At 35.6% G+C, this 25,472-nt stretch overlaps 1 protein-coding gene across 1 annotated transcript in view; it reads left to right on the plus strand.

The window, feature by feature from the left end:
* LOC579326 (cyclic nucleotide-gated cation channel alpha-3) overlaps positions 1-25,472 on the plus strand; it is a 36,672-nt gene that overhangs the window by 4,361 nt on the left and 6,839 nt on the right. The window contains exon 2 of the mRNA XM_779446.5: positions 7,108-7,247. Coding sequence (XP_784539.3) covers positions 7,108-7,247 — 140 coding nt within the window. The remainder of the gene's footprint in view (positions 1-7,107; positions 7,248-25,472) is intronic.

Raw genomic sequence — 25,472 nt, forward strand, 5'->3', positions numbered from 1 at the left:
CGTTCTTTTTTGTCTTCTTCATTTTAGTTATTTTTGAACTATTACATATCAATGTATATTTATAAAACTTTGTTTCACGTTTCCTTGTATTTTATTGTAAATATGACAATATAAGTCTTCGGACTCATGCTTCTTTTGTTCCATTTTTTTAATTGAATTGAATTAATTTACATTTTGAAGATGTAAAAACTTTCTGTAAAACACATTTAGCCAATGATAATGTTCACAATTTGTCGATATACCTTATCGAGTAGTTAAGTTTAAATGTTCACAAAACTTGGTTTCAAAATATATTCGTAATCATAGTTTTATTCCCCTTCCAAAGTTAGTTTATTCCGTGTTTTAAAACATGTTATGCAATTTTCTACCTTATTATCAGATTTTTTTCTTTTAATGTGTCTACATAATGGTATCGAATTTTGAAATATTGTGTAAGCTAACGAAGATCTGAAGGGGGTATTTTCCCTGTTTTTGCAAACCAGATCATGAAGCATTAATTGAATGATGAAGTAAGGTAATAAAAAACAAACATAGTTGGGCTTTTAAATACGCAATTTTGTTGCATTTATAAGTTACACAACACAGAGACGAAGAGGCTCAAGAAAGCATTGCACCTACGTACAGAAAACGATTTAAACTCTGAATATTCAAAGGTCAAGGGCTTTCATCGATTACTAGTGAGAACTTCCTTCAGAAATAAAGAGAGTGACATTAAGTAAGAGAGAGATAGAAAGAGAGAGTAAGAGAGAGAGAGAGAGAGAGAGATAGAACAGAAAGAGAGAGAGAGAGTGAAAGAGCGAAAGAGAAAGAGAATGAGAAAGAAAAAGAAATAGAAAAAGAAAAAGAAAGAAATATATTTTATATCAAAACAGAGAGGGATAAGGGAGAAGGCACGGGGATGCTTAAGTATAAGAAGAAATGAGCAGAAAGAGAGAGAGAGAGAGAGAGAGAGAGAGAGAGAGGGAGAGAAGGAGAGAGAAATAGCGGGTATGGATATAAACAAGAGTTGGGGCAGAGAGGGAGAGAGGGGAGTGATTAGCAAGAGAGAGAGAGAGAGAGAGAAAGAGGGGGGGGGGGGGGTGAGAGGGGGAATGATAGATTTCATTGTTAAGAGTGGACTGGTAAACATCATATACAAAACGGGCTGTCTTGTGTAAAATACTGAAACACAAACGAGTCAAGACCGAGGATATTAATGTAACCACTTATATGATTATTTGTGTCAAGCCTTTCGCATCGTTGCTTTCTCTTCTTGGGCTATTAAAAATTTAAATTTAAAAAAGAGCAGAAACTAGAACGCAAAGGAACAAAGATAGAATTAAAGTGATACTTGAATAGCAATTCTATTTTTGTTCCAGTGTGCTTCATTTTTGTTGTATGTTCCATTGCAGAGCCCTCAAAGAAAGCAGCGATCTCGAAAACTAAACAAAAATAAACATACGAGTGGTTGCAGCTACACCGTCGATCTTGCATCTTGACGATAAATAAATATTTATATATATATATCTAATTCGAGCTACTGCATGGGACGGAGACAATTAAAGTAACACAAGGACGCTAGACGTAATTTATATTTTAAAAAAGACCAGAAATGTTTAACTATTCTTGGTAACCAGTGAATTTTTCTGTCTCGTGCCTTTTATTTACCATATCGATATAAAAAGATATTATCCGTACGAAAACATCACTTGACAAAGACTTACAGCCGAATTTACCATCTCTTAATTTGTTTATATTGTAATGAAGTGATTAGTTAATACGTTTATTTGTTTTATTTATTAATTATTTATAGCGTCATGCGTCAAGATTATCGGAGAGAAGAATAAGCAGAGTATGGATAATAGTGACAGAGTGAGAAAACTGATGATTTTGTCAGGAGAACAGATATAGATAGATAGAGAGAGGGAGGGAGAGAGAGAGAGAGAGAGAGAGAGAGAGAGAGAGAGAAAGAGAGAGAGAGGGAGAGAGAGCAAAATAATAAAGAAAGCAAGATGGAGAGCATGACTAGAGCTAGAGAGCGGAACAATGATTTATAATAACGCAAGCCGGTGTAACCTGAGGATATTTTCGTCTATCAATTTAGTATGTCAGTGTGTATCCATCTAAACCATGGCGGGACAATATCCTTGAAACTAATTGAATTTAGGATTAAAATCTGACCCATAAAAAGGTTATCAATCACATGGCATTTTTCATAGTTACGTCACCTGATGGATATTATAGCTGAAAGTTTGTCTGCAGTAATATATGCATTAAAACAAGCAGTTCGGAAGATTTCTTTTGTCTGATGAGAAAAAAAGATAGGTTATTATTACGATCGGCTGCACAGTCCTCTATAGCGAGCACAAAAGCGAGGATTGTTTATTTGTCCCACAAACACACATGATATACATGCATCATACAATTCATTGCTCATTCAAAGCAGAAGAAGCTACACATACATGCTTTAATACGTAGAAGAATTTGTGTCTTAAAAGACGTATATAAATCTGTTTATTAAAACTAAATACCAACATAAAGAAATATATCAATTAAGGTATATTCAACTCGTTTGATAAGATAAGTACACTAATGTATTTTTATAAACGGTTAAAGTAGTCTCATTCAAACGTATGATTTCTGCCTCTTGTTCACAAATGATCATGAACTTAAAAACACAAACAAACTCCTTTTTTGCGATTGACTTTTGTATGTGCTATTTTACGATAGGAATTAAATGATCTAATTTAGAAACACCGAACTGACTATGATTTTTATTTCCTCGTTAATGTGACACTTCCCATAAATCGAACAGAAACTCACGAGTGATCTTAAATGAGGGATAATCTTACAAATCTAAGTTGTTTTCAGGCCCCCACAGTTGACACAATTTTCCATAACTTTCGCAGTAGCTCAGAGACAAAACAATGACATGTGGGAACAAATATTCCGGCGGCGAAATCAAATATAAATGATGGTACGAATGTACTGCTACAGCTTGTTCATTCATTAAAATAATGTTTTGAAGAAATATTGCTAGGCTGATTGCCGCTTGCGATACAAAATGTTATCTTCATGTGTATTGTGAAAGCCACTTTGGCTGAAAAAAAAACAGAAATAGGAAAGCACATATTTTGCTTTTGAAATGTCATCCTAGTTTGAGACTGCATTTCCATGTTTGTTTTGAGTTTGAACGCTATGCATTGAAACACACTGGCAAATGAAATCATGTCATACGCAACATAACGACACGACTGGTATGTGTTGACAGACATCTCCAAAAGAATCTCGAACGAAAATTGGTAATATAATATATATATAAAACCATGTACGCAGAAACTATTATGAATTAACGGCGTTCCATTATCCACGGTATTTCCTAATGGACTAGATGGTAAAGTAACTGGAATATAACAAGGCCTTTGATTATCATGCAAGGAGACACAAAAACTGTTGAGTCTAGAAGGTTTTGTGCGATGCATTGCACACTGATGCGACAATAGCAATATTGCTTTTTGAGTAATTAGAGAGCCAGAAACCTAGAGACCTGTGGCTTAGAGAAGAGCGCGTCTTTCCCCTCAGGGATAGCGAAGCGTACAGAAGATTTACATAAGTATTGACCCTCTATTAAAACCAGCAGAAAGCATACGATTAGACCTTAATCGTGAATTGACGGGTGGTAAGAGAACACGATTCGTGTATGCTATCTTGACAATGGCGAATCCAGAAGCGTGCTTCAAGGAGGGGCGGGGGCGCGGGGGCGTCTGAACCTACCGTATATTTTTTTCTAAAGAAATCGTTATCCAATGTACAAACGATTGAGAATGATCCTATCCGTTTGGATTGAAATTAGTAAAGTTTGAATTTCAATTTGAATTTAAGAAATCGAGAAAACAATGGGGGGGGGGGGGGCAGAGGGCAATGTTTTTTTTTTCCAGACAGGATAAATGTGAGGAGAATAGCTTGGTAAATCCCATTGAATAATGATGGAAATGATAAAGATGCTCCGACCGACGGACCAAGACATAGATTGATAACACCAACTGGTGGCGAGTTCTGTCTTTTCCCAAGCTATGGCACTTAGATTTATAGATAGTATGTAGGCATGAATAATCATCAACAGAAAGTATGTGAAAAGAAACATTCAAGCCTAAGATACCACATGAACATCGAGAACAGGATGATTTATAATAGATGATTTATTGGAAGAACATTATCCGATATCTCACATGCAGGCCTACCCCAATGTGTATCATACGGAAACCATTAATGCAAACCACCCTATTATGAGTGGACCTTCTAGAAACCTAGTAAATTATTAGCACAATCATCGTCACTTCTACCTTTACGAGGTGAGCTAGCCGATGCATAATGAGCACTATTCCTAATTAACAATAATGGACAAACTTTGTATATTGAATGCATTCAATACATATACGTACCGGGAGCGTGCGTGACAAGGCACACTTTTCATCAAACCGTTCGGGGCCGTTTAGAAGGTCGTAATTTTATCCCATTTTACAAATTACGGGAGTGGTGAATATTTGATAAGATTGTCAACAGATCACAAAATATCCTTGTCTATAGGGTGTTTTAGTCCATGTTATGGTTTTTACTTTTGACAGAGGGAAACGAGAACTCCATGCAACAGGAAAATTAATGTTTTATAAATGAAATGTCGAGGTAATTGTCGAGCATAATATGTAAAGCAGTCGTGATGTTGAAATAGAGGGGATGCCTGCTGTAATAATATACTGTAACTAGGCTTCCAAAAAAGATTATTTCCTGTTCATTAATAGAATCTTACCATCCTGTTGGTGGTCTGGAGTTTCCATTGTACCTGTGGATGGCTTATTTTTACTCCTTTTTCTTCATTTTGGGCCCAACGAAATTTTCAGTTTCTGATGCAATGCTATCTCGAGGTTCTTGCTTTTGTACTTGTAATTGTTATAATTCTGATTATTTCTATTACGTGTACTCTGCCTTTTTTTTCCCCCAGATCATCTCAATCGTTTGTAAATATCTTAATTTGTCATTAATTTCTTTTGTAACACAGCATTTGTATTTTTTGGAAAGTTTGTATATGTTATGATTTGATTTCTTAATAAACACATAATTAAAAAAAAAAAGAATCTTACCACCCGCAATGAGAAACCCCTATAGATCTACCACTGTGGGAATTGCGAACAAAATTGATTTGTGGAGGGGGGGGGGGGTAGGTCAGTGGGGAGGGGGATCAGTGGCATACGTATACATACTGTATCTACTGAATCTCAGGACGGTTTAAAGATCTTCCCTTATGTAAAGAGTTATGTGTTATCAGAGTGGAAGAACATCTCCGGCGTCCACGAACAATAAATTGAATCCATCTCTGTAAATTGCACGCAAAAAACATTTGAGTTTTGAGTTTGAGTTTGAGTTTATTGGTTTCACATTTCACATGCAGATATAATACAGAAAACAAAATATTCATAAAAGATATATAGTTTCATAATTTAAAAAAATGATTATTGTAATTGACAAAGTAATCAGACTACAAAGTTACATGTCATCACATTTGTTTGACAACTAATATCATTTAAAGGAAACCCAGACAAGAAAAGTACAAACTGTGAAAATTGCAGGAACCTAAAGAAAAGCAGAGCTTGTAAAACAATAGGTTCCTGGGAGACTTGAAAAAATGACATGGACAGAAAATGTTTACTGTAGAGAGAGATGAGAGAAGTACACAATTAAAAGTATGACGGCAGTAATTTGATAAATAATTGTTTGCGGGTTCAATAAAATACGATACAGAAAAAAAAAGGGGGGGGGGGGGGAATAAATACACTAACACGAAGAGGAGTAACGAGCCAATAAATAGCAGAGTATGCACCTATTTCCACAACATTCACAACGAATCTCTGAAGAAAGATGTATAAGAAAACGAAAGGGATATCGTGCTGTTGCTCAGTCATTAGAAATACTACGTTCTCAACTGCTGTGAGAAGAATTATTTAAATAAAAACTTTCACAGGAGGATATGTGAACTACATTTACTTGTTACCCCATGATCTTGTATAATATACAAACAGGAAACGATTCATTTGGCATGTTGGCGATAAAACCGGCAATCCAAGACCAAATGAAAATACCAAATTTATGTAATGAATTCCCAACATCACTAACTTTCTCAACATTGAAAGATTTTGCGTGTTTCCTTATCTTTGTAACTTCTTGAACTGCTTTCATAAGATAAATTATGTTTAACTAAAATAAAGAATTGTTCTCCATTAAAGCCCCACTGCACTACTTATAGCTACTTGCGCCCTCTACATAGCAAACAATGCCTAATCGGTGCCTGTTGGTCCCCAATGATCCTCTTTTTCTTATTGAGAGCTGATTTGATGTGATACTCCACCTGTCATTGACCTTGCAGGGAGGTCTAATCCCCTGGTCAAACTAGTAGAGATGAGCTTTAAAATGAATTTTCTTATAATGTTTGATTCCCGTTTTCTTGCGTGTGATCATACGCAGTACTAACAGTTCTTGAAGGGGGCTTGGGGGCTCCACCCTCCAATTCTTCTTAATTGAATTTATTTATTTAACCGAGGTACGTGAAGAATATTGATACACGAAACCCCAAGCCCCCCCCCTCCAACACACACATTATATTCTTTCTATAGGACTGCGCATTAACATTTTAAGGCTGCAAACAAATTTCCATTCTAATATCGAAGGATGTATATATTTATGACCTTTGACCTTTTGTGGTTGACTGTTTTTTCTCCTTTCATTTCCATTATCAGCAAATAAATAGTACATGGTGAAATTTTTGTGCAACTCCAATAGCCGAATCCATCTGCACTAACACAATATTACAGTAATTTCTTCCTTGAAGTCATAAACTGTGATTATGAATAATCAATAGTGTTTTATTTGCGATTTGTAGTACATGTACTGTGAAACATGATACAAACTATATACCCCTTATGGGCCTGCATGAACAGCTGGAGGTTATACCTTCCCGCCATCCTACCTCCATCACGATATCATACCCAAGCTCTTTTAGTAACCAAGGTAACGCATTTCCCCCCCTCTCTCTCTCTCTCTCTCTCTCTCTCTCTCTCTCTCTCTGTCTCTCTGTAGGTGATTAAAGGATGGGTGACCCGAGGTGGTGCAGAGGAGCCTACAAAGAGGGCAGATTCATTCCTTGAGAGGTTCGCTTTAGGAGGCCCACAGATGGAAGAGGGACATAATATTTCTGGGGGAGATGCCTCTGGTACCGGGTAAGTATTCATAAAGATGCCAATGAGGGACTCATGCTAATTTTTAAGGTTCCGTTCAGACATTGTCCAGTGAATAATGCAACGGACAAAAAGTTGTGCAAATAAAGGCAAGAAGTAAGAGGCAATACCACCCCCTGTTTTCCGTCGGATGGGGGTAAAAAAACTAAAAAAACACATGCGCATAAGGATAAGGGTGGCCACTATGCTTATCCTTTTCATCTGTTAATCAATCATGTTAAAGTAGTAAACCATCTGAATGAGAATTAAGTATTAATTTGAGGCTAATAATACGGCCTACAAATCTTTCTATCACTACTCTGTATTATAAAGATAAAAAATAAAACAATTACAACGAATTTTCTAATCCGGAGATCCGTAGATGGGCCATATTTAAAAGAGAATACTCCTACGTTTTAAAATATCCTCTAAATGTGATTATAATAACTTTTGGCAAGTGGCCTTCTATTAATTAGTTGAGTCAATTGCGAATATGAGTTTTGCGTCAGAAATTCTGTTTTTGAACAGTGCCTTCAGTGTTGCTCTAATTTTTTTAACTACAATTTTGTTTGAAGAAGTGGTGAACGCCTCAGCAATGAGTGAGTAAAACACGAGCTATGTCGAGGAACTACCTGTATGATTAATAATATGATTGCAGGTCCCTCAGGGAGAACAGTATGAATACTAATGAGGCTTCCCTGGGTAAACAAGACATATTATAATTATTATTATTATTATTATTATTATTATTATTATTATTATTATTATTATTATTATTGTATAGCCTCGTTAAGACATCACGCGGTACACCACGTCGTTTTTTTAAGATGACGTTACGTAAACAATTATAACACGCTTCACGTAAGCACAGGGCCAAGTAAATAGACCCTTTGTTGAGCGCAGTTGCCATTCAAATTAAGTTATTTATAAACATATTGAAAACCTCGACAACATCTGACAAGCCTTAACCCTGTCATTTACATTGCCTGAATAGCCTAAATTGGCGATATGGTATCAGCGGCTACGCATGTCCAGCCGGCGACCGAGTTCTTGCATATCAATGTAATGGTAAGAACACGACAAAAGTGCATTGCATTGATGGTCGCTATGTCGGGAAAGCATCGAAATGGATCTATTCACTATGAATATGACTGACAAAGAAAGCGGACAAAATATACAGTTCCTCAGGTAGACAAAGGAACATCCCTTCACTGCTATTATGTAAAAATGTGAAGAACAGGTGAATATGCATGTGGCACCTGTTCTACACATTTTTACATAATAGCAGTGAAGGGATGTTCCTTTGTCTACCTGAGGAACTGTATATTTTGTCCGCTTTCTTTGTCAGTTCAATTCATAGTGATTGTATGGTAGAAGCATACATTGAAAATGCAGTAGTTTAGGAGCTGGTAATTTGTAGATGTCCTGGCCTGACAATCGAGTCCTTTTTCGAATAATAAATTTACATGGACAGAGCCTTGCGTGAATAACAGGCGCATGTGTTTGCTTAATAGCTTGCTAGCCAAACATTCTTCTCAATGCTGTTAACACTGTTTAGTCACGAACGATAATCAGTATTGCCAGGCTAGGTTGCGGTGATTTAGAGGGGAAATAGCCCGGGAAATAGAAAACACTAGAGAAGATGGAGAGAGAGAAAGAGAGAGAGAAAGAGAGGGAGAGGGAGAGAGAGAGAGAGAGAGAGAACGTTAGTCATGAATGCAGTGGCGATATTTGACTTTTTTACATGTGGTGGTGGTTATTTTACATCGACAATCATTTTTCTTCTTGAACACAATTATGTACTATGGTCGAATATTAAAAGAAAAACATTTTAATAGGAAAAGTTTTCTTATTTTTGAAGTTTGAAGAATATGCTTAGGAAAGTTGTTTTAATAAATTTTAAAGATATGTGAGGGATTTATTTTAAATCAATCCCTACGAGAATGAAATATATTTACAGCCATCGGTAGTATGGAGCACACGCATAAAAGTAGGCTCACTCATTAATAAGAAAAGATTCATTATTGATGGTTATTGAGGTAATAATTAAAGCGATGTTTACTTACAGGCGAATGGTTACGCTAAAAGCTCTGGTTAATTGCCGTTTGGTGTACTACCAGTTCGTCAACTACCCAATCGGTATGTTCCCGTATGGTCTACACAGAGCCTGTCTACTATCCACATGGTCTAATGATCATTGTGTCTACTTATCATTTGGTCTAATGACCGTTTAGGCTAATAGTCAGTTGGTCTAATTCCCAGTGTTTCTAATGCCAACTCTGTCTACTATCCATATGGTATGTTGCTCATTTAGTCTAATTTCAAGTTGGCCTAATTTCCAGTTTCTCCAACGCCCATATTGTCTACTATCCATGATGGTTTAATAATCATTTAATCATAAATAATAATAATAATTAAATTATTAGACTAACTTGTTATGAGACTAAAGGAATAATAGAACAATTGGGTAGTAGACTTATAATAATAATAATAATAATACATTATATTTATATAGCGCTTATTACAATGTTTTTTTTATTGGAGATTAGACCAAATGGCTATTAGCCTAAAAGATCATTAGACCAAATGATAAGTAGACAAAATAATTATTAAACCATATGGATAGTAGACGAGCTCTGTGTAGACCATAATGGAATATACCGATTGGGTAGTAGACGAACTGATTGTAGCCCAAACGGCAATTCACCAAAGCTCTATCATAACCAGTCGCCCTAATTTTCATCGATTTCCGCGTTTCAAACATCGTTGCTAGGATACCAGTGTTCTCCCAGCTCGCATTATAGTAATGATATTGTATCATTTGTTTAAACCAAGTTTGACTGTAATATTCGCCCTGGTTAAAATCTCTCTTCTTCATCCCTTATTCATCATTACCATTCAATTCATGTAAAGTAAAAACAATACAAAAAATATATGTGCGGATTAGTGTTTAAAAAATGGCATTTTGACTCTTTAGAATACGATGTCTATAGTTATAAGTGCACAACACCCATGTGTTGATGTAGTATATGTTTGCTATTTTTTCAATAATAATAATAATAATAATAATATTCCGCTTATATAGCGCTTAATACAAATGTCTCTAAGCGATTTACAGATATACTATGACCCCGGTCATTGGATTCAGTGCTTGCCCGCACACACTGTGTGCACAATCTCTACTCCCTGGGGAGCATTCCAGCCAGTCATTTTTTGTATGAATAATGATGATATTTTAACATGTAAAGCTCATAGCGCTCCTACTCCTATGCTGAATTGAATAAAAGAGCAAGGATTATTAATAAAATTATCAAAAAGGGACACTAGCGTAGCTAGAGGATGGGAGCTATTGCCCCTCACCTGAATAGGTAGCTGATATTTTGAATTAAACGTAACATTCTTGCATGGAATGTAGACCCAGAATCTCTGTTAAATTTCCAGACATTTTGGTATGGCTGTGCACCAAGTACCCCCTGGCTGGCTACGCGAATTTCCAGGGTTTGTTTTTTTCATTTAGTAGGGTATACATCGTCCGAATTTCGCAGTTTGACCTATGCAAAATAGAAATAGTTTTGATACAGCGTAGCTTTCGCAACAAGTTGCTCATTTTATGACATGGAGGATTTGATTTGACCTGAAGCAGTGTGGTATATCAAGTTAAAATCATTTGTTACTGTTCAAACTAGCATAAATCATCTACAGACGTTGCGGAGCTAGTGCAGCAACGCTTGGTTACTAGGTAACATAATAACAGTAATAAACGCACTGATGCATCGTAAGAATAAGTGGGGTTGACAAGCCGAAAGAGATTTACGATAAGAGAACGTCGATCGCGTCCGATTGTGCGTCGACGTAGACGGGTCAACACGAGCTTCCTAAATCAATCGGTGACGTCATGAGGCAGGCTGTGTACTCAGGGGAGATTTATTTTCATTTCCATCAATGCATTTCAATCGGTAACAGAAGGAAGGGAGGGGCAAAGAGAGAGGATGAAACGGAGAAAAAGAGAGAGAGAGGAAAAAGTGGGGGAAAGAAAGAAAGAGAGAGAGAGAGAGGGGGTGGGGAAGGGGGGATGGGGAAGGGGGATGGGAAGGGGTTGTTGTAGGCGTGAAAGAGACGTGCGAAGAGAGAAACATGAAAAGTGAGTGAAAAGAGCAATGCCTTGTGAAAAGAAAAAGGACATCAAAATACCGCACACGTACCCGAAGACAAGAATGGACAGTTAGATGCACATGAGAGAATACAGATAACGCATTGAAAAATAAACTTAAAATAAAAACATGGTAATGCAGAGATAGAAAGGGGAAAGGGATGATGACAATGAAAGATGGGGATAAAAAGAAGAGAGAGAGAGAGAGAGAGATGACACTTAGATGCTTTTACAACTCACGGTAAAATGGCGCTCAAAATCGTTCGTTGGCACGTAGGCGATTAAAAATCGTGTTGTGTTTCCCAGATACACGACATCCATTTTGACCTGCATTAACAATGACGTATTTACTATCTTCCAAGACGCTTTTTAACATAAGTATTCACACCTGTGTTTCGCCTCATCAATCCTATTTACACAACGCTGACTGCGGAATATAAACATTCTCATCTTTGACCCACATTTGAGTATAGTATTAGATTAAAAACTTCAAGGCATTGTTTTATCATGATTCACGTTCGTCATTAATATGATATACAAGTCATGTACATCTACAGTAGATGTGAAACTGTGCCAGTTTGATCCGGATACTAAGTTGAAATACAATAAAATTCATATTCAAAGTCGTAAATTGTCGACTATCGGGGACACTAGCGCATATAAACTTAGTATAGAACCGGGATCCAGGGGCGGATCTAGCTTTTTGCCAAAGGGGGGGGGGGGTTGACCCAGTGGCGGATCCAGCATTTTCCAATAATCGCGCCGTTTTACTGTTTTCCTTTTTCCCTTTTTTCTTCTATTTCCCCCTTTTTAAGATGTCTTTTACTTGGCCGCCCAAGGGGGGGGGGGTTAACATCCGAACCCCCCCCCCCCTAGATCCGCCCAATGGGATCCTCTCAGTTACGAAACCCTTTTGGAAGCAAAAATAGATAATAAGTCAGGTGGAATAGTTATATACTGAAATAAGATCCAAACTTGGCAATGAACAGTTGCCAATGTAAAGAAAGTTATAACCATTGTGTATTATGACTTTACGGAGATATACAAATTATAACAAAGTTAACCTTGCTATTAAGTCTTGCCCGAATAAAATCATAATTAGTATAAAGCTCTGCACAATATGTATGTATAATATGATCCTTCTACAGAAAAAAGAAAAAATCTCCTATTTCTGTCCCACTAGTTCTCAATGGACCCTTTAATTGTTAAATTAAACCCCCTAAATTCATGCTTTTCTCAAGAAGTTAGAAATCGACTTTTAAAAGCATCTACCATACCTCATAAACAAAGTGCTAAAAGCCATTGAAATAATTAATGTTTGACCAAGAAAAGAAAAACCTGCCAAGGCCTTTGAGCCATATAGTACCGCCATACGTGCATGACATATTACAACCTGCTTGCCACCAGTTCAGAGATGCGCATTAGAAAATGAGGGTCATTTTTAATATATCAATTTTGAAATAAATTCCAAAACAAGAAAATAAATCTATACAGGGTCATGGAGGATATGTAATCAGTATTTGATATTTCACCAACGGTGTATCCCGTGGTACATGCATAACCATACAAGTATTCATTTCAAAACAACAAGTATTTCTTAATCATCTCCATTTATGGGGAATTATTATTCCAAAATGCACACTTTGTGACCTCTCTGATGTGCTAGTGCCATGTGTTTGTGCTAAGTACGAACTGGAGGCTGGGACACAACTCGTAATTTTTAAATCCGTGTATAAAATCTAGTTTATTGAATAAATTAAATGTGCAATTCCTCGAAGCAAGCGATAGTAACTCAAAAGATCCTAAATGAAATTACAGCTTTATTGACCTGAATATTATCATTTTTCAAAACAGGATTCATGCAAATTGTAGGAATTACCAACAGTGCCCTGAAGCAGTTTAGGCACACATACTTATTTAATGTAAAAGGGGGACGTCGGAAGATCCATACATTATCCCACCCCAGTTAAAATGTCATAACATTAAATATGAGAGATTTAGCTGTTTGCCAAGTGGGGGGGGGGGGGGGGGGGTTGACCCAGTGGCGGATCTAGAATTTTCCCAAAATCGCGCCGTTTTATTGTTTTTCTTAAACCGCCGAAACACCCCACTAGATCCGCCCATGTTAAGAATATCTACAATAATGCTATATTATCTTTAACATGAGTACACTGTCTGTTTTTAATGTGTAGGTGTTTTAATTTGTTAATCATGCTTTCAGATATATGTATAAAGTCACGGATGTAATGGTGATTTATTTTATTCACAAAACGCTAATCGATTATGCAGGGTTTTAGGAATCTATTATCTGTCTCCATTTTGACGCCTAATTCAGGGAACTGTAATACAAAGAAGCAGACTTTAGCCTAAATCAACTCGTATGATTTGAACGAAATAAAGGCATGGCTAAAAGAGGGTAAAACATTGGCATGAATAATGAAAGACAAAGTGCGACTGGCTTCCAGGTTAAACAAATACCCGTAGGCCGTAGGTGATTTCCTCGCTCGGTCACTCATCCTTCAAATCTTGCATTGCTATGGTAACCGTAGCCACAATGGCGTTTTATGGTCACGTGCGCCAAGTTGTAATTATGGTTGGTAGTTTTTGTCGTTGAAAGGAAGAGTAAATTGATATTTGCATTCAGGAGTGTAGTCTGTTGCTGTGTAATTCATAAGAAAAGAATTATTGATTAAAAATCTTCTCTGGGTTTTCTAAACGTACTTGCCCACAATCGTTTTGTCAGTTATATCAGTGATATCTATGTAAATACCATACGGTGTATCAGCTTCAGTGAGCCGTACTTGAGAAAAGGACAGAATTATGTCCATTATTTCGCTGTTAAAGAGATTGTATGGGAGTGTTGTTTTATTTTTTAATATTTGTTTTTACTAACCCAACCGATTATGCGATAGAGGTACTTTATCATATTTAATGAATGGAAGAAAAAAATACAACACTCGTAGAGATCAAAGCATCGCATAATTATACCTAACCACATAGTTACCTGTTTATCCCCTCGTATAATCGATGATTAATTGAAATGAAAATATAACTAATATATCAAATGCTTCAAAATATATTCGAAAATTGAAGATATTATTTACATGGAACTTATGTTGTATTATAATGTATTTTTTTCCATTTGTCCAATTGCAGCGTAATAAACAAGATAGAAAAGACAATATGTCCAAGTCAACAAAGAAATGACGAGATAATGAAATGAATCTGGCTGGATAGCTCACTTAGTTTTGTCAATATAACAAAACTAATCTTTTGGGGGTCAAGTTACATGAGGCAGGTTTGTCTTCATATTAGTCTCCATAGTATTTCCTTAGCTCTGTGTAATATTTTAAGCAATACGTGGTATTTGACGACACGGTGACTTACAATTTTTCATACAGTTCTAAGTTTTAATGAATTTTTGATGAAAAATAAAGTTTGTCCTTTTAATACTTAGAATTTCCTTTCCTCAAGGTTACGGGTGGTCGTAGAGCAAATTAGGGTTGCCTGGTAACAGATGACTCTGGAATTCGTAACTGGAACAAAAAAGCCATTAAATATGCACTCAAACAAAAGAGGTTATTGCCTTGTATAAAACGTTTCACAATGATAATTATGCTTCCTTTAATATAGCTGTTATTTTGAAGCTCTCATGTAATTAGATTAGTAAGTAGGCAAACATTTCCCGAATCCATGTAACTCTCCTAATATTATTAATCATTCCTTTTGTTATTTGTTAAATAAGGACGAAACTGGAGAAATGTGAATTAAGTCATATCCTATGTGATGTAATACTGCAGACTTTATGAGAATGATGATTGCTTTAACAAATGTCTAAATTCAATTTTCCCACTATTACCTTGTGAGCCAGACTGAGCAACGCAAACTCCATTTCTCTTGTTAGTGCGTATACTATTGTTAATGGTAATTGATAACATTTCAGGAAAAGTCATATTGTATACTAAGCTTTCAACACGTAATATCTCAAACAAACATAATTATCGTCGGTCACTGCTGTAATGGATGTATATTTCACTAATGGCTATTACGTAACCTGGTTATTCTTCAAAGGCTAAAATGGATATTTATTTCAAGATAGAAGATCAAATTATCGCTTTCTGGTATAACAGAGAGTTCTTATTGAAATTTGATTTAAAAAACACAACAATCAAGCGTTTTCCTCCATAATACAAACTGAGCACTCTATGCGTACCTCTCCCTACTTTTAAGAGGGCCTATTGTCTGATGGTGGTGGTGGTGGTGGTGGTGGGGGGGGGGGGGGTGGTAAGGTATTTTATGCATTCACATTTCCGACCTTAATCAAAGAGATTCAAAGATGAATTCTACATGGATGTACAGATAATGTGTATCGATGTAATTAGTCGAGTGGAGGGAGTGAAATTACAAAAAAGAGCGGTAAAACGCCTTATACAAATATTCATTTTCTAATTCACTGGCGCGTGTCTATTAAGGATAAGTGCTACATGCATGCTCTATTCCATGGCTCTGGTAAGAAATCAACTGCTTGTTCTGAGATGTAAAGGTTGGTAAAGTAAGATAATAAATGTCAACGTTTAGCTCACCAAATATTTAGACAAACTAATAACTGACCTTACACAGTCATGATTCATATTTAGGTCTCGAATAAATTGTTTTCTCGTAAGTTGATTTGCTTAGATTCCAATTCTTGTTTTTCCTGTGCTCATCCTCATTAACCTTCTCCCTGTGTTCCCCCTTTTCTCTCCCCTTCCTTCTCTTCCTGCATGTCTATAACTTCGCTCTCCCTCTCTTTCTCATTCCTCCCTCTCTTTCTCTCCCCTTCCTTCTCTTCCTGCATGTCTATAACTTCGCTCTCCCTCTCTTTCTCACTCCTCCCTCTCTTTCTCTCTCCCTCCTTCTCTTCCTGCATGTCTATAACTTCGCTCTCCCTCTCTTTCTCACTCCTCCCTCTCTTTCTCTCTCCCCTTCCTTCTCTTCCTGCATGTCTATAACTTCGCTCTCCCTCTCTTTCTCACTCCTCCCTCTCTTTCTCTCTCCCCTTCCTTCTCTTCCTGCATGTCTATAACTTCGCTCTCCCTCTCTTTCTCACTCCTCCCTCCCTTTCTCTCCCCTTCCTTCTCTTCCTGCATGTCTATAACTTCGCTCTCCCTCTCTTTCTCACTCCTCCCTCCCTTTCTCTCTCCTTCCTTCTCTTCCTGCATGTCTATAACTTCGCTCTCCCTCTCTCTCTCATTCCTCCCTCTCTTTCTCTCTCCCTTTCTCTCTATCCTCCTATCCTCTTTTCTGTCTCACTATCCATATCAACCTATCTACTGCCCCGTCTCCCTCCTACATGTAGACTTCATTAATCTATCTCAATCCGTGTTGCTTTCACTCGCTTCGCTCATTTTGACCATCAAACCGATTGAATATCGATTTTCCTTTGGTTTCGCAATATCCAGACCTCCATACATACCTACCAATCTTTATGATGATATTAAAGTCGATAATCTAGGGTTGCTAAAAATAAAATGAACCGCTTACAAAATCACAAATTTTGAAGAGAAACACAGGATATTAAGCAGACTAAAATTAAATAGATCACATTAGTTTACTAAAGAAACAGGATTCTATAAAGGTAACAAGACATTTGTATAGCGCTAGTTTGGATGTTTTTCTACTGTTTGAAGCACTGTAACCCTATCTATTTTTCTTTTATTATATTTGTTAGTGTAAAATGTTTTCAACTTGACGAGAGTCTTGATTTTATAGGAATAATAATCTGTCATGTTAGGGAGGGTGTTATCACATAAAAGAATGATTTGGTATATTAAAAAAGTGTCATAAAACGTACCATTTTCATTTGTCATTGTGGAACAGATCGTTTTCATAAATAGGAAGTCATGTCAAACAATGTTACTTACAAGTACTTACTTACAATGTTACTTACTTCAAGAAGATGTGTGTTTCATTATTACAAAATTGAGAAAATGAAATCCGTAGGACAAAATGCTGCGATAAATAGTTCGTTCGACTATCACTCATAAGACCGAATTGCAAATGAGGGGGGGGGGGGGGGGTTATTATCAGTAGTGATTTAAGCGTCAAAAACATAAATTCATATTAATTGTCTCAACTTTTATTGAATTATATGTCTCAATGAATGCTCTGCCTTCTCTCAAATTCATTTTGTTTAAACGTCTAATTTCCCTTGACTGTATAAAATGAATGTTCACTTTTTTTAAAACAGAAAAGCACAAATAAAATTAATAAAAGTATAAAAGGCTTTTTTATGTCAAAATTGAAAACAAAACCGCAAATTTGATTTCTATGAAAGCTTGATTCCAAAAGGTCCCTGTCTAAATCGGTATGAATTTGTATTTGCATTTATGCATTAGCAATCAACAAATTCATATTGGATCTTTTTTAATAAACAAAGGTCGTGCGATAATCGAATGAGCAATTGTACATGGTGTAGCTGTGTGGATGAGAGAGAGAAGGAAGGTTGGTAATGTCATTATCTACCATCAAGCCTAGTGTGATCATGTACCATCCTACTTCAACCATACACTAAATGATGCCTTCACGTTGCTATGGTGACCGCATGAGCGCGGTATTATGGAGACTGCTCTCAGCAAGATGACTCGCCAAAAAAAAAAAAAAGCGACAAGTGTGATTGACAATCCCTCTTAGTATTACTATCAATAGCCTGACATCCATCTGAACATAAAACGATAATATATCTCCCTCTGTGTTGATCTCTTCTTAGCTGCGAAGACACCTTTGACAGGTGATTGGAAACTGACGATGGAAGTGAATCAAAATTTTATGATTAGCCTAGAATATATATCATGAATTATCTGAAAACGAAGAAAAATGTATAATAAATATGATTATTATTGAGAGGAAAAAATATTGTCTAGTTATCGAGAAACAACTAAGTGAAATGCAGTCAAAATGAAGTGAATATGCAATGAAAACATACATTTAGATAGCCAGTGACATTGTCTGATAATGCTCACTCTTACATGTAATATGGTAAGGAAATTTAATCCTCATAATACGCCCTTGGAGTAGTCCTCTTCGTTCTGTTAGCCAGTAAAAGAGCACCGTATATTATTCAACGGTCTAAACCATACTACCGTTTGTTCAATGATAGATTTATAGCATAGATAGGTATGTAGGTAGGTAAATAAAATGAGGGACATTCAAAGAGAAAGATAGACGGGTGGACGGACGGATGGATGGATAGAAAGATAAATGGATAGATAGATAGATTAATAGATATAGATGGGATAGTTAATGCACAAACAGACAAACCGACATCTAGAAGGATAGATAGATAGATAGATAGATAGAAAGGTGGATTCATTTTTCATTTAAATACATGAACAATACATTGTAGGTAAATCACAATATGAACTGAAGTATCGACTTGATTATTAACTTAGACCAGTTCAATCAGTAATTAAGAAAATAGAAGAATTATGAGTGTAAATATTATTAGTAAATACTAGATTTGTATAGAAAGCAGACGTGAGCTCTTCCATTGCATTTGAAATTACATGATAACAATTCAGCTCAAACACGTTCTTAGAGTTCTGAGAAATACAAGGGTGTTCCAAACATGTACATGGAGTCTTAATTCCGCCAAGGTACCACAGGAAATATGATGTTTACCATATACGCGTATAATTATAAAGAAGAAGACAAAAATGATGGTTTTCAACATTGAATAACCCAATACGATATTGTGTCTCGAAGTAACTATGACAGTAATAGATAAATCAATATCCCGCCCATTATAATGTCGAAAAGGCCTGTTGCGTATTCGATATTTTAGTTATAGATCCTCTTCTTTTGAATTCATCTTTTACGTATTCATATATATAAATATATATATATATATATATATATATGTATATTCATTTAGTCTGCTCAGAACTTTGGGGTTAAATCAATATTAAAATATAGGAGTTGATGTCCTTCTGGCTTCAATCAGACGATTTATGAATTCTTAATTCTACGTGTAATTCCCTTTTCATTTATAAAGGTATTGTAGAATGTAATAATACATTGATGTTATTAGTTCCCTTACAAACAATCCAAACCATAATTTAGTCTGACTATGCCTCTTTATCCCAGCATGCACTATTTATGTTAATCGTTTTAATTTTATTATGAAGCTTAGCAACAAAGATGCCTTGGTGAGTGACACAAAACAAGCGCTAGATTAAAAACTCTTTCCTCCGACCACTTGGCTGTAGAACCAATTACATAAATGATTTCAATAGAATCAGTTTTGCGTAGCGAGCTATAATAACCTCAGTCACACTTCCCAAACCGACCGATTCTGGGCCATTCTGCAATGTCATGTTTGTTCAGTTTCCGGTCTGGTGTCGGTCTACGTGTGTATGTGTGACAGGGGTTTTAATCATCATCCATCTGATAGATGCAGTATTGCGTTGCAAGTAGTCCAATCAATATGATTAAAAGACATCACACTTTACCTAATTACACCGAACAATACTGCAGTGTAGGTATGGCATAACAAGGAGTCGTGAGAGTGACAGGTTAGACTGTAAATAGAAAACTTCTACCAAATATGAAAAGAGGGAATATTAAACATTGTATTTATGTTTAGGGTATGTTTTGAGGCACTTTTGACACAACTTTGACTTTCCGAGATCAAATTCTCGCTCATGGTGTACTTGGATATCTAAAGTAACACCATGTACTAACACCATGTACACGTGTGTATATGCCCTTCCGGAAGGGCACGTATGGTGTCATTTAATATAGTATGGAAGAAGAAGAAAAACATTGAGGAAAAGGAATATAACCAAAGAATATGAACACACTATAACTAATTTAGTTAGACCTAGTTTTGAACTCTTATTATTTGATGCCAAAGTGTAATTTTTATTGGGGTCACAATACTTTGACAGTATGAACAGTGTATTAACACTATCTACAACGAATTGAAAGAAGAGTCTTTAAAGGTTGAAATAAATGAGCGTACAACGGGTCAAAATGTGAATAATGAAGATTATCATAACAGTGTAAGTACTATTACTATTTAGGTTCGCCTTTATTTTTCAATTATTCATTATACATGTAGATTAGCTTTACATTTATTTTAGTCTGTATGCTGTACGGTAAACTGACATTTTAGACCGTGGTTTAGCTTTAGATTACTTTTGTGAATTTGGTCCAATAAAATTATTTCAAAACTCCATGTCAATACTTCTTCCGGGTTTATGAAATCGTTTTAAACTGTTTGTTCCTCCTAGCAGTATAAAGTGTAATGAGGAGTACAATATTAATATATTTAAACGTGATCAATTTGGCGGGGATTTCTAATTGTCGTCATCTGTTTTATAAGCTTATATTTTATCGCCTTCAACCATTTTGATTCTTATTCAGATTGATTTCAGATGGACAGGATCATAACAAAAGTTTCGTAAGAAAAGAATTGTCTCGGGGAAAAATAGTCACGAAAAAAATTACCTTCATATACTGTCACTCCTTAGTTGTTTCTATTGCGCATATAAGTGGTTTGATAAAACCATCGGTACTGCTTATCGAGATCAAATGAGATGGAAAGATTCCTGATTTTCATTAGCAAAGTATTCTTGAGACAAAACCATCAAGGGTCTAAAGTTTATTTATCCTTATTCTTCATCTTCTTTTAATCATTGATGGTGTGGTTTTATGTCTCTTATCGGTATTCCTTTCGGAGTTGATGGACGTCGATAACTTAATTGAAATCTATAGAATTCTTTAAAAAAAATGTTATTTAAACATATCTCCTTTTAGACCCGTGGTTATATATCACGTATCCAGCATTACCACTGCCTTTTTAGATAATTAGGAAAAATAATCTTCTACATTCCAATATAAACATGTTCTTCTAGTGGTTTGTGGTTAAGGCGAAACCACCATACGTGATAACTGAATGTTTAGAGGATTTCTGCATTAGTTTTCTGTGAATCATAATGGAAAGTTTTCGTACTTCTACGAGTTTGAAGTCTTTTTGCAAGATTCAAGTAATTATGTGGCTTTTTATTCAAATATGCATGTATATCAATTTTTTTGAAAATATTTCATTTACATTTTTATTTTCAAAGTGTTTGTTCAAGTAATTTTTATGTTTACACATTACATAATGATTATCGTCGGTTCGAGCCTTTATAAATCATGCAGAGTAAAGTAAGTTTGTCTATTTATTCAAAAGGACATTAAAACCGGTAGGGGAAGAACGCTAGGAATAAAAAAAAGTAGGGGACTTCATGTATGATGTACCTACAAAATCAAGTCTCGACCGCCTCAATGTAAAACATTAAATTAGCAAAGCAGCATAATCGTTGACAAAAGCTGTTTTTATAAAAAATAATGTGTCGTTGTCTTTAGTATATCGGATAATGATTAATAATTTCGCATTTAATCTGCACCATTTAAGATTGCCATACGCCCTTACAGGGACCATGATGATGTAATTACCTCGCATAGAGAGGAGATGGTACACATTGTTTATGCATAAACGATTCCGATGAATCATAATTGTCTTTTGAGAATCATATAGGCTAAGGACTATCTAGTTGATATTCTAAAGATTCTGGAAAAGAAACTGCCTCTTTTCTTTATCTTTAAACTGATATTTTGGTAGAAATTAATAAAATATGATTAGAAATTAATTATAGTGTTTACTTCATATGATACACTATAAAATTGTCATAATTTGAAGACACTTTTAATCTCTATACAATGGAAATATACATGTATATATTTCAAATTGTCAGTGCTCAAGGAGTTCAACTACAGCACGAATGTTTTCTTTGTTCTTTTGTCAAACTATCCCGAGGTCAAATTAGCTTGCAACCTTAATACCTTGCCTGGAATATCATTTAATAACCGATGCCAGAAATATTAACGAAATATTCGATGTAAATTTGAACAGTGGTATGCCTGCATACTCATATGACAATGTTACAACGAGGGAAATGTATTTCATCCAAATGTCAACAAAATCGAATTAAAAGTGGCCTTTCTGTGAGGTTCCTTGGTAGGTGTAAAGCATGAAAGCCTTGCGTGCATGTCATGTGTCGATTCACTGTATAGGTCACCATGCGAGACAGTATACCTTACAATCCCGTGTTGGTTTGAATGCCTTGAAATAATTATGAATATCAAATTTGTGCAAGCGTCCTTAAACTTCGTAAGTATGCCTAAAATATGCTGGATCTTAGCTGAAAAGCATGTAAGCATGAGACGCTTCAGTGTTCAGATTCATTATGATTTATAGCTTGATAAGACTAATTCATCACACATAATAATAATAATAATAATAATAATAATAATAATAATAACAATAATAATAATAATGATAATAATAATAATAATAATAATGATAATAATAATAATAATAATAATAATAATAATAATAATAATAATAATAATAATAATAATAATAATAATAATAATAATAATAATAATAATAATGATAATGATAATGATAATAATAATAATAATAATGATAATGATAATGATAATGATAATGATAATGATAATAATAATACACACAGTCATGTATAGTAATAATAATAATATGCCATACTGTATAAAGTGCATATTACAAATATGTCCCTACCTCACTCTCCTTCTCATTCTCATTCTCCCTCCCCCTCTCGCTCCCCAGTATAAATATAAGAGTAATTGTTTGTTGGAGAGCAAATTCGATTTCATTACAATGATTATAGAAGAGAGTAAATTTCATTATTTTCTTATCCAATAGAGAAATACACTTTACTGAATAGTCATGAAACCAGTGGAAATTCAATTCTTTCAAAAACAGAAATGTATTCCGTATACAGCCTTTCTTTATTGTAAGAACACAAATTTTGTAAATATAAAATGTATTACCCTCAAATGTTCGAGCTACATTTTGACGCGGATCCCTTTCGGTTGCCTTTTTTTTTACATGTACATCTCATTTATCGACTATAAAGTATTACAAAATTCGATAGTACAATTAGTAACATAGTGCAAATTATTCATGGACCTGCATGAGCGTTGTTACTGTCAATTGTTCCATTGTAATGAAAAAACGAACAATCTTTACATGACGATGATTTCTAAGCATGTCACCGAACACAGTGGGACATTGAAGGCCATTATGATATAAAATCAAGCACTTAAATGCCGAGGCGCAATTATAATGTATCAGCCTATATACATATCAGGCGACGCTGTGACATTTCATGGGATTATGAAATGAAAAGTTTGTATTGGCACACGCCCCTCATAAAGAAGCAAGTCTCAGTTTATGAAAATGTGTCATGAAAGACGGTATCAATACACGTTCCCTGAGGGGCTTGAGTGTAGGGAGAGAGAGAGAGAGAGAGAGAGAGAGAGAGAGATGGGGGGGGGGGGGACCTGTAAAATGTTGATGAAGTTGCAGAAGACAATATATAATGTGAACCACCTACACCACTCTTAATTATGCGAGATTAAATTATTTTCTTAGAAAAATATTTGCTATTTCAGCCGAACATGAATATCCTATACTGAGGGTTGAAATGGTATGATGGTTTTATTTACATGACTGTTAAAAATGCACGGCTATATTTACAATTAAGCATCTGGAGGACTGACGTACGGCTCCAAGTCCTCTCCTATGGACATGGTAATGAGGCATATGTCGTACCAAAGGGCACTAGCGAATCCATTTGGTTTCGAACCCGGGTTCCTTGCAGTTTCAGGACACCTCATCTACCATTGGTAAAATGATCCATTTTCTTGTTAGATGCACTCTTAAGTTTCTTGAGAAAAAAAAAGTTTACCTTAGGCCCCGAACGGAAAAAGTTGAATTCGTCTTATCTGACAGCTTATATTGTGAAATATGATTTGATGATGATCATATTTTACGTTTTTACAGAACACATTTGCGTGAAAACCCCAATAATTGATTAAGAGAGGTAATAAATGAGATTGTGGACATAAATTAATATTAATTCAAAGAAATGGAGTGTATACCACTGCACGTTTGATTTTACGCCTATGTATACTTCTTTTAAAGGCGTGAATTTTGAAGAGCTTTAATCAAGATAGATTAACAGTCTTCTGGTATCTAGGTCAGAAATACCCTGTGGCTGATAGATATATTATTACATAGATATTACGTATATAATACGTAATGTTACGTATCACGTACGCTCTTTTAGAGAGTCTGGTTTGGTTTGTCCATGCATCCTTCGTCACAAAGCGCGCGAAATATATTCATAGATAATTATACCATGTAGCAACATAATGGGGATAAGGTCACCCATAGCAACAAATAAAAATCATATGAGGAAATGTCATTGAAAACCACATGTGGTAGAATATTGTCAATACTACATTAAAAAACATAAACAATTCTATGACTCTATCGCAAACTGTTTTCAGCGTTCCAATTTTTAGCCTGTATCTCCCCACCCCTATCTCTATACTTTTGTTCTTTAATCACACCCTATACCCGTTTCATTACTTGACCTATTTCTATATTTCATTAATTCTTTCGTTAGATGGATACACGTCATGTAAATTTGAATGCAACTCAAAAGGTGATTCCAGCTAATACGACATATTATAGAATGAGAAGTTTATCCGAACTATGCATTCACAACGATTCTGAATTTCATGACGCAACATGATATATTTTGTACATTAAATGACGTAGCGCGGATATGGCTGTTGAGTGGCTCTTAAGTCTAAGAGAGAGGGAGAGGGGGAGGGCTGTACAAGAGAGAGAGAGAGAGAGAGAGAGAGAGCAAGGAGAGTGAGACAAGGGAGGTTTTAGAAGGGATCGGATCATCTACTTGCAACTTTGCCTTTCACCTCTCCATTTCTCTCCCCCCCGCAATTTGATTGGGAGGGAGGGGGGGGGGTGCCGCCGTAGCTACCCCAATGCACACTCCGTATAACATCCAAGTTATATCATCCAAGAACAGGATGATGTTTGTCTGTTCAATCATAAAACTTATCAAAATTAATGAATTGGATGAATGTCAATTTACAGGGTGCGGTTGAACAACGTCACTGCTCTCTCTAACACATAG

This window comes from Strongylocentrotus purpuratus, unplaced genomic scaffold (genome assembly GCF_000002235.5).
Source record: "Strongylocentrotus purpuratus isolate Spur 01 unplaced genomic scaffold, Spur_5.0 spur5_scaffold_11, whole genome shotgun sequence".
Taxonomy (NCBI): Eukaryota; Metazoa; Echinodermata; class Echinoidea; order Camarodonta; family Strongylocentrotidae; genus Strongylocentrotus; species Strongylocentrotus purpuratus.